The following is a 17,169-nucleotide window of genomic DNA, read 5'->3' on the forward strand; positions in this document are numbered from 1 at the left end:
TTAGTGGCAAAGCAGGCTTTTCATATTTTAACATACTCATTATAACCCATCAGAATGTAAAATAATCTGTACGTTAAAAGCACTACTTGACTGTTTAAGACAAATGTTGGTTATTATATTTGCTACTGTGCCTTATGTAAATTTCAGGTACTGCCATCTGGACCATTAAAATAGCTGTTTTTAATATGATCAACATTAGAAAACTTGAGCATTAAAAACCACCAACATACACAATTTATTTTAAACTCAATCCCAGAAGTCTTACTTTAAAGGGACAGTTTGTATATGTAAAATTATTTCTTAACAATTTGCTAGAACAATCTAAAATTGATTTTGCTTTATAAACTCAGGTATTAATGCTATTTAAAAGACTATGAAATGTCAATCTATATAAAAAGTTCTTCATTTAAAAATGAATAAGCCTACCAGAAGATTTTCAGTCAATTGATTTGATTAAATAGACCTGCCATTTCCTGTTAACGTGCAGAGGATCTTAAGTGTCAATGCAAGGACAAAGTTGTATGGCACAGCATGACTATATACTTGATAAATGCACTTGTGAAAAACCTGTTTACTTCAAATTATAGTCTCGTGTCGATCTACAGTGTGTGATGCATGTAACTTCCATCAGTTCTAATGGGGTTATGGATGTAAATCTTGAGGCATCAAAGTGAGAATTGGCATTTACTGTTTAAGAATAAGTGTCATGTTTTCTTCACCTTAATCTTCTCCCACTGCACTATCTGGCTGCTGAAGCTGCCAGACTACTAGGAACAAATACTACCTACCTCCTTTCAGGCTGAGTTTACAGTTACAGTCCACTTGGAGATGCTATATGGTGCTACAGGCTGACCTCTCTCATTCCCACTCTCCAAGGCTGTTAGTTACCTTTTAGATGCTTTCAGTTCCCAACTGTCCCAGGGGAAGAAAGGATGGCCTTGTGGTTAACTCAGGAAATCTGGGTTCAGTTTCCACCTTTGCCACAGACTTCCTGCATGACCTTGGACAAATGATTTAATCTCTCTGTGCCTCTGTTCCCCATCTGTGAAATAAAGATGATAATGTGTTCTTCCTCCCATTTTTCTCTGTCTTATCTATTTAAATTGCAAGTTCAGGTCAGAGACTGTCTCGTACTGTGTCTGTACACTGCCTAGCACAACGGGGCACCAGTCACAGTTGGAGCCTCTAGGCATTGTTGTAATACTACTAGTAACAATAATTAATAAAGAGCAGGAATCCTGTGATGTCTTCTGAAATGTAATTTCTTTCCCATCCACAGAATTACCATGCCAGCCTAATTCTGCCAACTTTATTTTATAGCATTCACAGACCAAGATTTTCCATAGATTACAAAAATACAATTTACTGAATGGGAAAATATAGATCCTTGTATTTGCTTTTAAGAGGACACTGTCAAGATCAATTAACCCAAAACTGAACACATTCTTAATCACACCATTCATGTCATAACTCCCTCACAATCCTGGAAGACCCTGTGCATTCCCCTGAACAAGCACTGTGGCATAGATAAAATCCAAGCCACTCTGGTGGGCAACTCTACAGTAACACACCTGGAGCACTGGATTTCTTCACTGTTGTGTGCATGTCATGTCCTCCCACTGAGCTGCCTGCGTGCACTGTTCTTTTGAGCAGGAAGGGGTTAAAAATAATCCCTGAAATCTTAATTGAGCAGAGGTCATGTATGTTTCAGTGTCGCGACAGAATGGAACAGACAGACATGCACCTTGGTATGAAAGATGAACTGCAGGCTGCTGGAAGTTCACAAAGGTGCCTCACGGGAATGGTTTGCGTTCCCCAGCTTTAACATTAACATATTAGATCTAAGCAGAACATATAGGTGGTATCCTTTGCTCTGTAATGCTGGTTAAAGATCACTTATTACATGTAATGTGATTTACACGTTCCAGGGGATTTGCTGAAATGTGCCTTGAAAAATAGTGACGGTAACACATTTTATTTTGTCTTTTAATTCAGTCACTTACTCTCAGCTGTTCCAAATGGGATGTCTGCCAGCTAATCCAGTTCTGGAGGGGAAGAATACAGCAAGTTATTCATGGATAAAAGCTAAACAATGCATATTCAGCCAGAAGAACCTGTTTACTCAGAACAATACAGTAGACTTTCCAAAAAGCTGTATTATTGTGTATATACTGATCTCTGATTAGCTGAAGCTTACAACAGGTCTTTTATTTAAGCCAGCCAGGGCGTAGTGGACCAATAATGGTACAGTGAGCAACTGTCACTGTACGCTGCTAACATCCATCTGATTAAAATGATTCAGTCTTCAGCCATCATTTGGGATAATAGGAACGAAGTCATTGTAATAGATCATTGTTACAGGATCAATTTCACCTGCTTTGAAAATAAAATTTCATATTTCATCTCAGTGCCTATTTTGCTTCTGTGTTTATGTAGCAGCAGGACACCATTATCCCAAGAATAAGCTATTCATCAACACTGTCTCTTGCCATCTGTCCTGAGCTTCCATCTGCATCAGGCTAGGGATCCGGAACCCCATCTATGTCATTCCATCCCTGAACACATCCACTGAAGCCCCTTTATGGCAATAGTCAAGGCTTGGTATAAAGCTTTTCTGTTGGGTCAGGGCATCATTTTTTCACTCTCATGCTCACTAGCTCTCCCTGATTTCTATTTATTTGGGGGGAGGGGGAGAAGGTTTGCCCAGATTTTTGAGGGAGTATCTGGGTACTAAACATGGTGTGGGTTTAACTTTTTGTTAGTTTACACATCATCCCAGATCTGGGCACTCTATAAATTAATCCCTCTTGCTGCTGGTCCCCTGCAGCACCTGATATGCTGCCATCATCCACTAACATTCCAGTGGACAGCAGGTGTGCTCTGCCAGAATACCTGGCAATTTCAGCCACAGTGAAATAGTTAAAGGTAATGGGAAAGTGTTAAATCTTTGACTACTAATGTTTCCAGGTGACATAATAAAAGTCTACTGAATAAAATGTAATCCAGAAAGACAGGTATAAATTGAAGATGTTGCATAATATACACAGTATGCAGCCTGGGAAGGTTTAAGTATGAATGTGAACTACAACTTAGTGGCCTGTGTATGGCCAGCCTGTGGACAGATGTGTGCAAATGGGTAACGTGATGTGATCTCTTAATCTATGTGGGTTTTTTTGTTTTACTGTCTGTGATTGGTCGTAAATCACTAAAAGTAAAAAAACAAATGAGCAAATTGAACCCTAGTAAGTGGGATTTGCTATTGGCTAACCACTGAGCCTGTGCAAGGAGAAGGATATAAATAGGCAAACCTCATCCCACAGCTGGATTCCCAGCATGTAGATTTGAAGGGCAAGCAAGGCAGAGTGAGGATGGGGGACTAAATCAAGTTTGCTGCCCTGCTGCTGTGCAGATTCCCAGGCAATGGGAAGATGTGGCACTGAACTCAGAGATGTAGTCATTAATAGTGTAGTGAGGGATTTAGCTGATGAGGAGCTTAAAATGAAGGGGTATTTGGTGTGAACTCTGTAAACCAGTTCTGAGTGGACCCTTGTAAATGTAGTTGGTTCTCATTCGCTCTCTTTACTTACACTGTAATTCTTCTTTATTCCTTATACATTATCTGCATTTCCTCTTTTCTTTTTCCTCCTCTTGCATAGTGCTGTTAGTCTGCCCTCTTACTTGAACTGACTTCCTGTACATGCAGTTTAACTTGTATATGTGATGGAAGGGGAATATTAAAAGCAATCTAGCAATACAGTCTCCATCTGCCTGTATACAACTATTGGAAATACATACTCTTATTATAACACATCAGACTCTACTATCATACAATGGACTTTGGTACTGCTGAGTGACTGGGAAAGTATATATTAACTGAATTACATTTTGTGCTGTGCAGGCTGCAAACCGTTTAACCAGAACAGATATATTGTGGGTTAATTTTGCTTAAGAGTAACTGGCCACAATTTTTTTGTAACTAAGTTGTTAATACATAATTTTTTATTAAGTCACAGATTGCCTTGTTCCGCATGTTGATGATGCAGAGATTTATAACAAGACATACAGGACTGGAGATAAGTTAATAATCAGCTGTCATGAAGGATTCCAGATCCGTTACCCAGACTTAGACAACATGGTTTCAATATGTCAAGACGATGGAATGTGGGATAATCTGCCCATTTGTCAAGGTATAGTATACCAGAACATCCTATTTTACAGCTCTTGCACCGTGTAATAGTTTACTCAACACTTTTTTCTGCAACTAAAGAAGACAGCAGTGAGCTGATCGATCCAATTGTACAATTTTCTAACAGTATTTCTGCAAAGGCTTTTGGATTTGTTCATCCCTATTGTTTGCTTTTGGAAGTAAAATTCCATATTCCAACATAGCTTCATCTTAAAATATTATGTTAAATTTTGTTATTTATTTGCTAGTCTAAAATCTGAGGTAGGCATTTATTCTCTTTTAATGAAACAGAATGAAATTCACCCATTAAGTCAGCACAAGGCCCTTTGGACAAGCTAAATCAGTGCACCGTTTCTAGGTTTTTTCAACAGAATTGTTTACCAAATTTTAAATCAGTTAACCCCATGGATACTGACTGAACACTGTGCAGTTGCAAAGGGCCTGATTTGGCCAGCTGAACCATTAGTGCTAATGATGGTGTATGAGAAGGAAAAAACACAGCTTGAATTTGTCTAGACTTGGGAAGAGTGATTGAGGCTAGGCCAGAGTTAGTGGACAGATGTTAAATACCCTGGTCTAACCATAACCCTTTTCTCTTGCACAGGAGCGAGTTAGTACCTTTAACTTCAGTTTAGCCAGTTGAGGTTGATCCTAGGCTCCCCTGGGGTTAGTCTTGACCAGCTTAATCACAGCAAAAGGTGTTAACCTGCATCTGCACCAAGGGAAAGATTAGGGTTGGCTATTGTGTGTAAGCTAACCGCACCTAACCTTGACCTCTTTTCCTTATCTAGAAAGGCCTTCCGTATGTAATACAATTGAGGAAGTATACTGTCATTTGGGGCCTGGACGTGAAAGTGCTGAGCCCCCTTTGAGTTGAAGTCAGTGTGAATCATGGATGTGCAGCCCCTTCCAGGGTTATGCCTGTAAATTTAGAACGTCTGTGACTGCAGTGATGAACTATTGTATTTTTAATGGCGATGGGGATTGTATTGAAAATTACGACTTATCACCATGGTACAAATGTATTTTATGTCAGTTTGATAGTTCCTCTTATTCTGTTAATCTTTTAAAATGCAGGGAGAGCAGAAAAATAATCAAATGTTACTTAAAACAGACAGTTCCTAAATACACTGTGGCCAATATAGAAGAAAAACAAGTCCTTGAGTGATTAATTCTGGCTTTAATTTTCTTTAATATGACATTCACAAAGAAAGGTCTTATAGCTGCCATGTGGCACCGGCATGTTGAAGTTAGGCAATTATAGCTTGATTTTGCTTTGCAAATCTCTTAGAGAAAAAATAAATTGTATCCGTGGATGCTAGCAAAAAAAAAAAAAAAAAGCAGAGCCCTGTAGAAAATTGCCTTTTCCAGTCAAAATTGTGAATGCACTTTTCACCATTGCACCCCATTGCAAAGGGCATTTGTGTGTGATAGTTTTAAGTGCACCTGCCATTTTTTAACAAACAATGACAGACTCAAACACTATTTGTTTTGCATTTAGGGGCTACTCAGACAGCTTTCAGTGGAATTTTTCTGGGTTATTAATCAGATGATCAGATTCCCTCCAGTGCAGTATCAAAACCGTGGAACAGAAGGCAACTGTTGCTATGCACACCTCAGCTGCAGTAGATTCATATTACTCCTAAACACAAACCTCAGTTCTCCTCCTGTTTAACTCAGCATTAACCACATTTTAAAAATAAATTTAGTGCAAGTAAGAGGTACTAGATCAGCAGCACTAGTGTGAAATCTCTGTGCAGACTTCCGTGCGTTACTCTCCAGTGGTTCTCAAGTCTTGTTGTGGAGTTACCAGCTGTTCAGAGTGTGCCGTCTGTTAGGATTGCCACCATGAGTGCTAAATACGATGCGGGCACTTGTCCACTAGGAGATGTGCCACTAGCTCATTTTAGATAGCCCACCAATTATTGTGGGCCTGATTCTCATTACACTAAGGCCCCTTTTATGTTGTTTAAAGCTGTGGAAAGAGGTCTTGCTGTAAATTAGAAACAGGCCGAATGATTTAGGCATTTGACAGTAACTGATCTGGGATGGATTTGAGTTAACTAGAAGTGAATGGCTTTGTTTTCTAATACCAACTCCCTCTGCTCCTTCCTTTATTTGCCAAGTTAACAATTTTAGCAAAGGAAAAAACAGTGAGAACTTGCTAGAGTAGATCAACTTAATTTGTTCAAAAATAGGGGGAAAGTATATGATCTTCTGATTGTATTTTTGGGTGAAAAACATGAACCCGGTCACTAAGACCCAGATCCTCAAAGGTACTTAGGTGCCCAACTCACATTGATTTCAGTGGGAGTTAGGTGCCTAAATACCTTTGATGATCAGGGGCTAGAAGATAACCCTTAAGTGTAAAGCAGGAGAATGGCAGATCACATCTGACTTTGGGTATACCTACCCTGGAGCTGGAGGTATAACTTTCAGATCAAGTAGACATAGCTGTACTAGCTCTGGTTGAGCTAGCCTGCGAGAACAGACATGTAGCTGTGGTGGCACAAACAGTGGGATAGGCTAGCCACCCGAGTACAAGCCCATCCAAGACCTTATGTATGTCCTCAGGGAAAACTCTCTTGCCTCCAGACCCTCTTCCTGTGAACCCAGATGGAGAGGCTGAAGAAAAGACAGGTTCGGTTTACTATAGCCCTGTGAACTGCATGCTCATAAGTAATACGATTTTCTGCAGGTCATCTTTACAGTCACACCAGGAATTATAACCAGGCTTTAATACTACATTTCACAATGTACTTTTTCAATTTGCACTTACACAGTGGTTATTGGAGTCCATGCATTAGAGTTGTCATCTTTTTCTGGAAATGCAAGCAAAACCTTGTCTGAACTTAGTCACTTAGGGCCAGATTGTCAAAGGTATTTAGGTGTCTACAGATGCACTGGGATTTTCAAAAGAACCTATTTGAAAATCTCACTAGATGCCTACCACCTTCTTTAGGTACCTAAGTACCTTTAGAAATCTGGCCAAGAGGCCAAATTCACCTCGGTATAATTCAATTGAAGGTAAATTTGGTCCATTTTAGGTAGTCCGGACTCTTTCTGTCTGCAGAAGTGGATGTGTTTTATATTTGGTCCAGAAGAGGAGGCAGTAGCCAATAAATAGGGCCATTGGGGCTTTATTTGAGTAGAGGGATTCATGAACTAGTAAAACTACTATTAAAAGCCATTGTGCTGAGGGCTGAGCATGCTTCAACAAGCTCTCTCCTTCCCTCCCCCCCTCAACCTCAATGGGCAGGCCCTGAATTAATCTCCTACTTTTGGGCTAATTTAGAAGCTGTTTCTTAAAATGATGCCTGGGCATCTCAAGCAAAGCAAAGTACTTTGCAGGATGTACTCAAATTGGAGGATCTGTCCTATAGCTTTTATTTTGATAAAGTAAGACTCTGATGTTTTGCAGCTTGTGTAACAAGGCTTAAAATTATGGGAATACATGTGATGATCCTTCTGGAATTCCTGATAGTGACAAGAGGCCTATTAACTGTTGTTGTTGCCACAACAAACAGCTTCTATTAGTCTCATACATTTTCATAAGGCTTTTTCCATTCCCAGATTGCGAATCATCCTTCTTCAAAATCATTGCAAGTTAAAAATCAACACCATTAGTCATCACCAGGAGGGTCATTTTTAAGGCAGTGAGCAAAGTAATTCTCATTTATTTCAGTACACAACTTGAAATCTCAAGTCTCAATATCTGCTCAAAACCATATTTGCATATCTATGAATCAAATATTAGAAAGCCATAAGTGATCATGTAGTGAATTTCCTTTTATTTCAAAAGTCATCTCATTTGTAAAGCCAACTGCTGTCAATTCCCCCTTTAGGGTGCCAAAATGACAAAATCTACCTGTAGGCCAAATCACTGTAGGCCAAATTCATCCCTGGTGTAACTCCACTGAAGGTAAATTTGTCCCTTTCTAGATACGTTCTGGCCACTGTTTTCAAAAATGACTAGTGATTTTAGGTGTCTCCATTTTTGGGTGCCCCATCTGAAACACCTTTAAGGGCCCTGATTTCCAGAATCTGAGTGCACTCGGAGCTTTCTGAAAATCAGGCTACTTTAAATTATCTCAAATTGAGGTCCCAAAATCACTACTAATTTGTGAAAATCTTCGTCTCCTTTGCTGCTGTGCATATCTTGTAACAACATCCGTTTCAGTATTAAACGTAACCTCTGTGACTGCCTTTTTGAGGAGAGAAATAAAACCCATGGTTTGATATAAGTGACAATCTTTATTAAGGATTCCATCTCATCATAGGTAACTGCTAAATTGGTGAATGTGTGGGTGTGCAAAACAAAACATTGCAATTGTCATTAATCCTATGTTGGATCTGCAGCGGATATATCCTATATTGGTAGAATAAGCAATAAAATAACTTTAACTTGAAATGGGGTAATGACGCTTGAGCATTGAAAGAAACATTCACGGGGGGAAGATGGGAAATATTGTGCTTTTCAAATTGGGAATCATAATCACGATGTGTTTTGATGACTAAGAAAAGCACCTCATAATAAAAGATACCTCCCTCTTCTTAATTTGCAGGTTGCCTGAGGCCATTGGTTCTTCCTCATAGTTACATTAACATATCTGAGTTCGAGTCCTCCTTCCCAGTAGGAACAGTGGTATATTATCAGTGCTTTCCTGGATATAAACTAAAGGGGACAGAGTTCCTTGAGTGCATGTATAACCTTATCTGGTCACATAGCTCACCTAAGTGCCTTGATGTGGAAGGTAAAACAACTTTTTGTTTTGTTTTGTTTTGTTTTGTTTTTAATTTTGGACAATTAACATGATATATTTTATATTAATTTAGGGCTACAATTTTTAGCTCTATTTTGCCCATTGCCTCCTCAGGACGTACAAAGTGCGTCCATTCAAGCTCCTCTTTTGTTGTATGTATACTGTGTAATCTGGAATATCTTATACCTTAATAGTTAAAGTTACTTACATAATGTTTGCTCTGTCAGTATCGTAATCATAACAGCTGACGTTTGTAACAACAAAGATTGTTTATACTTAAAACCTAAAAACTATGTAATCTGCTGCCTTTCTAATGAGATGGTGAGAAAGTGAATGAATTTATATCCATGCAAGGACAGCCTGAGTAGCTGGAGACTTGAACACCATACCAATCTGAACTAAAAGCATTTGTAAATACTACTAAGTACCAAGTTTTAGTTCAGCCTGCATGCCAGGTATTTGCACAATCTAATACTGCCTGATTTTGCATTAAGAATGTACTACCCAAAAGTACTGGAGTGTTTCTTATTTTGAATTAGCAGACCAGTTTCCAAAATTCTAAAAGAGAATTGCAGCGTACAGGTTCCATGTACAGCAGCTGATTTTCTGATCTAACATCCTAGAAATTTAATCACTAAAAAGTTCCACATAAATCATCCTTCTTTTTATTTTTGTAGTACACAAAATACATATGTTACAAATAAAATGATTAGAAAGAGGCTGCCTGTTAGATATCATAAAAGAATCTACAAAATTAAGCAGGATAAGCCAGAAGTAAGTTTATAATGTGTTAGATAGGAGCATTAAAACCCACAAACACAAATGTATGAAACTGAAAATGTTGCATGTGTCACTTCCCTACCCTCACCTAACACAGCAAATAGTTTAAACTGCCTGTTCCAGCTCCCATCAAAGTACAAGGAAAACTCCCATTGACTTTAATGGGGGCACTTATCATTTGTATTATATTAGTACCTAGAATTTCATTGTGCTAAGCTTCTTAAAAATATATAGTAAGAGAGAATCCCTGCCCTGCAGATTTTGCAGTCTAAATAGACATGACAAATAAAGTGTGGGAGAGGCAATGTAGTTAGTATCCCCAATTTACAGATGGAGAACTGAGACAGAGAGATTAAGAGACTTGCCCCAGGTCACACGGGAAGTCTGTGGCAGAGTCAGGAAGTGAACCTAAATCTCCTGAGTCCTGATCCAGTGCCTTAACAACAAGCTCTTCCTTACTCATTATCACTTTTGGCACAGTGCTTGTTCTGTTGTAACATTGACCAAATTTTTTCCTGGTGATTGCTTGTAGAAACCCCATATATACAAGTGATGAACAAACCCCAAATGTTTCAGGTAGTACAAGAATGGGTTATCTTGAGATTTTGGGTACTTTCTGTTTCCATATGGGTAGGACAGAGGTGTATAGCTGACAACTCCGTTTCTCAGCTTGTCATGTGGGACTGGTGTAACTGGAACACACAGAACCTGTAAAATTCCGTCCAGCACCTGTAAATCAACTTTAGGTATCCACATTTGAAAAATTTGGCCTAAGTGACTTATGCAAGAAGCATCAGACTCCAGGGGTCCTGTCTCCCATCTAATTTTCCAATCACAGAACAACATTCCCTTCCTTCATATCCAATATTATAGAATAATAGAAGTGTAAGGCTGAAGGGAACCTCGAAATCAAGTCCAGCCCCTTGCACTGTGGCAGGACCAAATAAACCTAAACCATCTCTGACAGGTGTTTGCCCAACCTGTTCTTAAAAACCTCCCATGATGAGGATTCCACAACCTCCCTTGGAAGCCTATTCCAGAGTTTAACCACCCTTAAGTTAGAAAGCTTTCCCTAATATCTAATCTAAATCTAAATAATCATTATGAAGTCTGGTACCACTCTAGAGAAAGGTTTAGTAAAGAACCCACAGCTTTTTTTTTTTTTTATTTAATGCAGTGTGCAACTTGTTGGGACCTACAGAAGAAGAATGTATGTCAAAAACAGGAAGCTATAGGCAAAACTGCTTACAGCAAAGTATGAGCACTATAAAGGTTTAGTAAAACTTCCTAACAACTCTTTGCTTTTAATCAGTCTCATATTAAAAGACCAGTACAGGTGATGTTATTAGAATAAATTTAGTATTGCTCATGAAATTAAATGAACAGACTAAATATCCCTTGCTGCAGATTAAGCCCATTTCTCATATTCCTACCTTCAGTGGACATGGAGAACAATTGCTCACAGTGCTCCCTAGAACAGCCCTTAACATCTTAGCCGGCCCCCTCTCAGCTGTCTTTTCTCAATACTAAACATGCCTTTCCTTATATGTCAAGTTTTCTAAATTTGGTCTCTCTTCTGTTGCTCTCCTCTTGACTCTCCAATTTGTCCACATCTTTCCTTAAGTGAGGTGCCTAGAATTGGAAACGGTACTCCAGTTGAGGGCTCACCAGTACCATGTAGAGCAGGACAACTACTTCCCGTGTTTTACATACAATACTCCTGTTAATATGCCACAGAATATCAGCTTTTTTTCTTTTCTTTTTTTTTTTTTTGCAACTCCATCCCATTGTTGACTCATTCAATTTGTGATCCACTATAACCCTCAGATCCTTTTCACCATACTACTGCCTAACCAGTTATTCCCAGTGTTGTAGCTCTGCATTTGATCTTTCCTTTGGAAGTGAAGTACTTTGCATTTGTCTTTAATTTCATTTTGTTGATTTCAGACCAATTCTCCAATTTTGTCAAGCTCCTGTCCTCCAACGTGCTTGCAACCCCTCCCATCTTGGTTTCATCTACAGATTTTATAAGTGTACTCTCCACTCCATTATCCAAGTAATTTAATGAAAATATTAAATAGTACTGGACCAAAAGCAAAAAAGGCATTAAACACATCAGCCTTCTTGATAGCATCAGTTATTAGCTAGCCTTCCCCATTAAGTAGAGGACGTATGCTTTCTTTTGTCTTTCTCTTTGTCCTAATATATTTTTAAAAAACCTTTTCTTATTACCTTTGATGTCCCGTGCTAAGTGTGATTCATTGTATGCCTTTCTGATTTTCTCCCTACATGCTTGTGCTATTCTTTTGTTACTCCTCCTCCTTCATCTTGCAGTTGAACTTAGCAACGTCAGCCCAACTTTGCACATCCCTTTCATATATCATAACTGTATTCACATTGCAGTCTCACCCAGCAGCATTTTTCGTAGAGGGGATGTGCAAATAGCAAATTAGTCTGGTCATTAATTTCCATGATTAATACTAAATGTATTCTAATAACATTACCCGTTCTGGTCTTTTAACATGGGATTGATTAAAAGCAAAGAGTTGTTAGGAAGTTTTACTAAATCTTTATGGTTCTCAAACTTTGCTGTAAGCAGTTTTGTCTATAGCTTCCCGTTTTTGATGTACATTCTTCTTCTGTAGGCCCCAACAATATGCTGACTGCATTTAAAAAAAAAGCTGTGGGCTCTTTAGTAAACCTTCTCCAGAGTGGTACCACATAATGATTAATCTTTCTAATTTTGGAAAATATTGATTTAGCTTTGTTCACTGTTACAGGAGAGCACCAAAAATTGCTCTTTCTGCTGCACATGCACAAACAAATTTTCTTGCCTGGGCAGTTTCTGTGGTTGATTCTCCATATGAACATCAAATTTCAGATCATATGGAGCCTGGAATCAGAGCAATCACACAAATGTTATCTGTGAATCTTACAATTTTTTGCCTCTTTCTAAACTATTTAGGCCAAATACATTGCTGGTGTAACTCCATTGAAGTCAGTGGAGTTACACCAGGGAAGTATTTGGCTTCATCTTTCTTATGTGCTGATATAACTGACGCATGTTTCTAATTAATGCTACAGTATAAAATTTACTTAGTGTTATAGCTGTGGGAATCTCAAAGCATTTTAGATACTTTACATATAGAATCCAAGTAATTGAAGATGGAAAATAAGTATTAGTTCATCTAATCTATTCTAATTCTCTAATTAGTTCATCTAATCTATTTTCTCACTGCTAGTGCATGATTCTTCCCTAAAATACACTTTTCCAATGTTTATCAGAGTCTAGTTTTAAATGAGTTTCCACCACATCCCTTGGGATGCTATTTCATGGTGTTACGACTCTCGCTGTCAGGGAGGGAGATTTTTCTTATAATTAACCTAATCGTTCCTTCTTGTATATATTGTATGGTAATTCCTTTACCCAATGTTGAAGTGCAGCCATCTCCATGGAGCAGCTGTTTGGAACTGTTTTGTATCCCTCCCACCTTGCCCCCACACACACCATTCATCTGATCGGGAAAGCTGTTATAGGCAGAGCAGGTAGTAATGCCATAGTTAAGTGCTCAGCACTTGCCATTATAAGATTCTGCGGTCAATTGCTTATAATTCTTCTTTGAGTAGTGTCCATATGTTTGCCCCTCTTCAGGTGTGCATGTGCCTCTCAAACCTTTGATCAGAGATTTCTAGCTATCAGGGTCCATTTGGCCTGTGCAAGTGCCTTATGGCTCCTCATGGCAGACACCGAGGCTGTCTAGTGGTGCGCAGGTGAACCGCCCTCACTTCCTTCTCAACCACTTTACCAATATTCAACAGGGCAGATAAAAAATACTACATGCCCCTTAAGGATTCTGACTTTTTATTTTCCCATCCTCCACCTAACTCCCTAGTGCTGGATGCAGTGAATGAATGGGGCAGGCAGCATGTTTTGAGATCTACTCCTTATGACCAAGGAACAAAAGCGGCTGAATCTCTGGATGAAAATCTTACTCATCTGCAACCCTGCAGTTCCAGATCACAAACTATCAGGTGGGTCACCAAATACAACTTGGCTAATTACATCAAGCTCACAGCCTTTATTGAGCTGCTGACACATGACTGCAGGGAGCGATTCCAGTCCACAGACAGGATCAGCGATTGGCCTGAACAGCTCTCCAAACCTCCATAGATGCTGCAGACACTGCTGCCAGATCCATCTCTGCAGTAGTAGTTATGCGCAGGTCTTCAGGGCTCCAACTTTTGGATTTCTAAGAGAGATTCAGAACGCAGTACAGGACCTACCCTTTGATGACCATAGTCTTTTCTTGGAGACCATGAATGACCCCTACACATGTTGAAGGGATCCAGGCTACCCTACGTTCCTTGGGCATTCACCCACCGACAAGCAAGAAGCATTCTAGTAGGTCACAGATGGCCCAGAGCTCATGCCCTGCACAGTTCTCGGAGTACCATTGACCTGTGGAACCCTGCAGAAAGAGAGACAGGCTTAAAGAGAACCATCCAACTAACCTCCATGACCACCCAGGCTATCTAAATGGCAGTTTTAATGGGTTGGTCAAAGGTATGAATCCTCCCATTCCTCTGGATTTACAGTTGTGTCCTTTAGCCAGCCTCCCTTCCTCACTTTGGGGACTGCCTTGTCCATTTCCACCGAGCTTGGGAGCAGATCACTGTGGACCAATGGGTCTTGGAGATTATAAAATCAGGCTATACCATCCAGTTTATGTCACTCCCTCCCTTCCACCCCTCTTCCTCAGCCCTCTTCAGGGACTCCTCACACAAGTTTCTACTAAGACAAGAGGTAGAGTCTCTTCTCCAGCTAGGAGCAATAGAACTAATCCCTTCTCCTTAGAGGAGCAGTGGTTTCTACTCAAAATACTTTCTAGTTTCCAAGAAGGATGGAGGTGAGAGGTCGATCTTAGATCTAAAACAGTTGAATACATTTGTGATGCCTTAGAGGTCCAGGATGGTAACTCTGGCAGCTATAATTCCTTTACTAGAGGAAGGGGATTGGTTTTCGCCCCATGACCTACAGACACCTACTCCTTTATACCCATTGCACAGGAAATGCCTATGATTTGCCATAGGCCAAGATAATTTCCAATACCAAGTGCTTCCCTTCGGCCTATCCTCAGCCCCAAGGGTGTTTTCAAAGGGTAGTGGCAGCTTACTTTCAGCAGGAAGTGATTCTGGTCTTCCTGTACTTGACGACTGGCTATTCAACGGCCATTCCTTCAAGGCAGTGTTATTGTCAACCCAGAACACCCTCACTCTGTTCCAAGAGTTGGGCCTACTGCTGAACGTAAAGAAACTCACTCTAGTACCGGTACAAAGGATACAGTTTATAGCATACCTCCCTTTAGACAGATTTGTGACCTAGTCAGCATTGGTAGCAACAATTCAGGGAAGCCCTCCGACCACAATAAAAAACTGTCTTGAGCCATGTTGGAGTTTGCACCTTTGTGACCAATCACACAAGGCTATGCCTCTGCTGCTTCCAGGGTTGGCTCAGAACTGCCTATTCTCTGAACAGGGACTCCTTGGACAGGGTGGTGATGGTTCCCTTTCATCTAAAGAACTCCACGTCTGTGCAGGTGTCCATTTCTGTCACCCAACCTAATCGGTGACTCTAACAAACAACACATCTCTGTTAAGATGGGGAGCCCATCTAAACACCCTCATGGATCAGGGCAGATGGACAGCCCATGTAACTAGTCTACATATCAATCTGTTGGAGCTCACGGTGGTTAAGAACTCTTGTCTCCATTTCCTGCAGACAAAGCATTCAGGGTCATGATGGACAATGTGTACTGAATGTTTTACATCAACAAGTGGAGAGGAACAAGATTCCCCTCCTTGTGCACCAAAGCTATAAAGCTCTTGAACTAGTGCATCGCCCACCGTATCCAGATCAGCAGTTTACCTCCCACAGCCAATGGCTTCAGCAGACACTTCTCTGTCAACTATGAATGGAAGCTGGACGCTTAGGTTCTCCACAGCATATGCCAGAGAGCGATATTTTCACCACCTCCAAGAATGGGAAGTGACCTCTCTTCTGGTCAAGGGGAAGGTCTCGGTCACCATTCCCTGGGGGACACCCTACTTCTATCTTGGAGGAAGATTCTATCCTATGCCTTTCCCCCAAATGCCCCAATTCTAAGGGTGTTGAACAAGATCAGGCAGGACAAGATGAGAGTTATCCTCATAATACTCTCCTGGCCGAGACAAGCTTAGTACCATTTCCTGCAACTCTGTGTCCAACCGTAGATCAGGATCCTGACCGTTTCTCCTCTCCTGTTTCAGGATGTGAGTTGCGTGCTTCACCCCAGCCTGGTGATTCTTCACCTCAGGGTGTGATTCCTGGATGGTTCTCTGGAATAGACATTTCCTGCTCCATGGATCTGCAGCAGGAATTATCAAACAGCAGAAAAACATCAACCTGCTTTCCTTCCCTGCAGAAATGGAAGAAATTTATCCACTGGTGCAGTCATTGCTACTTCTGGCTGGAATTGGTTCCCCTTTTCCTCATCCTAGATTACCTGCTGGATCTGAAGACGTCCAGATTGTCCATAAATTCGGTCAAAGTACACCTGGCCGCCACATCAGCCTTTCATCCCCCGATAAAGAGAGTCTCTATTTTTGCTCGCCTGATATCGTCCAGAATTATTAAGGGTCTGCATAATCTCTTCCCTCATATTAGACACCCCACCCTGTCTTGGGACCTCAACCTTGTTCTCAACCACCTTATTTACACCTCCATTCTCCCCAATGGTGACATAATCCCTACTTCATTTATCTGTGAAGATGGCTATCTTAATTCCGATCATGTCAGCCTGAAGAGTCTAGAAGATTGGAGCCTTAATGGCAGATACCCCTTTATAATGTTCTTTAATGATAATGTCTCTTTACTTAACATCTTAGGTTCCTACAAGAGGTTACATCAGTTTTCCATCTTCCACTATTTTTTCCAAAACCTCACAGTTCCCAACAGGAATCCTATCTCCATACCCTGAATGTTAGAAAGGCCTTGGCCTTCTACCTGGATAAGACTAAACAGTTTAGGAGATTGTCTACACTCTTCATTTCCTTTACAGATAGATCTAAGGGGGCTCCTATCTCTGCCAAATAACTTTCAAAACGGATATCGGGTTCTATCTCTACCTGTTCTGAGTCTGCAGGTGCTCAGCCCCCCCACTTTCAATCAGGTCACAGGCAACATTTACTGAATTTTTGAAGAATGCTCCAGTATCTGAGATATGTAGAGTGGCTACTTGGATATGAGTCCATACATTTTCAAAGCATTATGCCCTGCTCCATGCTGTCAGATCTGATGTGGCACTTGGCTCTGCAGTACTATCTTCAGTTCTAGACTCTGTCCCATAGCTCCCGCCTCCTTCTTGGGATACTTCTCAGAAATCACCTGATGTGGAGCATTAT

General features: G+C 40.4%; 1 protein-coding gene across 2 annotated transcripts in view; it reads left to right on the plus strand.

Annotated features, from left to right (window-relative positions):
* SUSD4 (sushi domain containing 4) overlaps positions 1-17,169 on the plus strand; it is a 154,455-nt gene that overhangs the window by 118,826 nt on the left and 18,460 nt on the right. Inside the window, exons 4-5 of one of the 2 annotated variants that reach the window (XM_067564892.1) lie at positions 4,008-4,187; positions 8,752-8,940. In XM_067564892.1, the coding sequence (XP_067420993.1) occupies positions 4,008-4,187; positions 8,752-8,940 (369 nt within the window). The remainder of the gene's footprint in view (positions 1-4,007; positions 4,188-8,751; positions 8,941-17,169) is intronic. The other variant, XM_067564893.1, reaches the window with a different exon arrangement.

The sequence above is a fragment of the Emydura macquarii genome, unplaced genomic scaffold, assembly GCF_026122565.2.
Source record: "Emydura macquarii macquarii isolate MOO-44397 ecotype Brisbane River unplaced genomic scaffold, CSIRO-AGI_Emac_v2 contig_2676, whole genome shotgun sequence".
In the NCBI taxonomy this organism is placed as follows: Eukaryota; Metazoa; Chordata; order Testudines; family Chelidae; genus Emydura; species Emydura macquarii.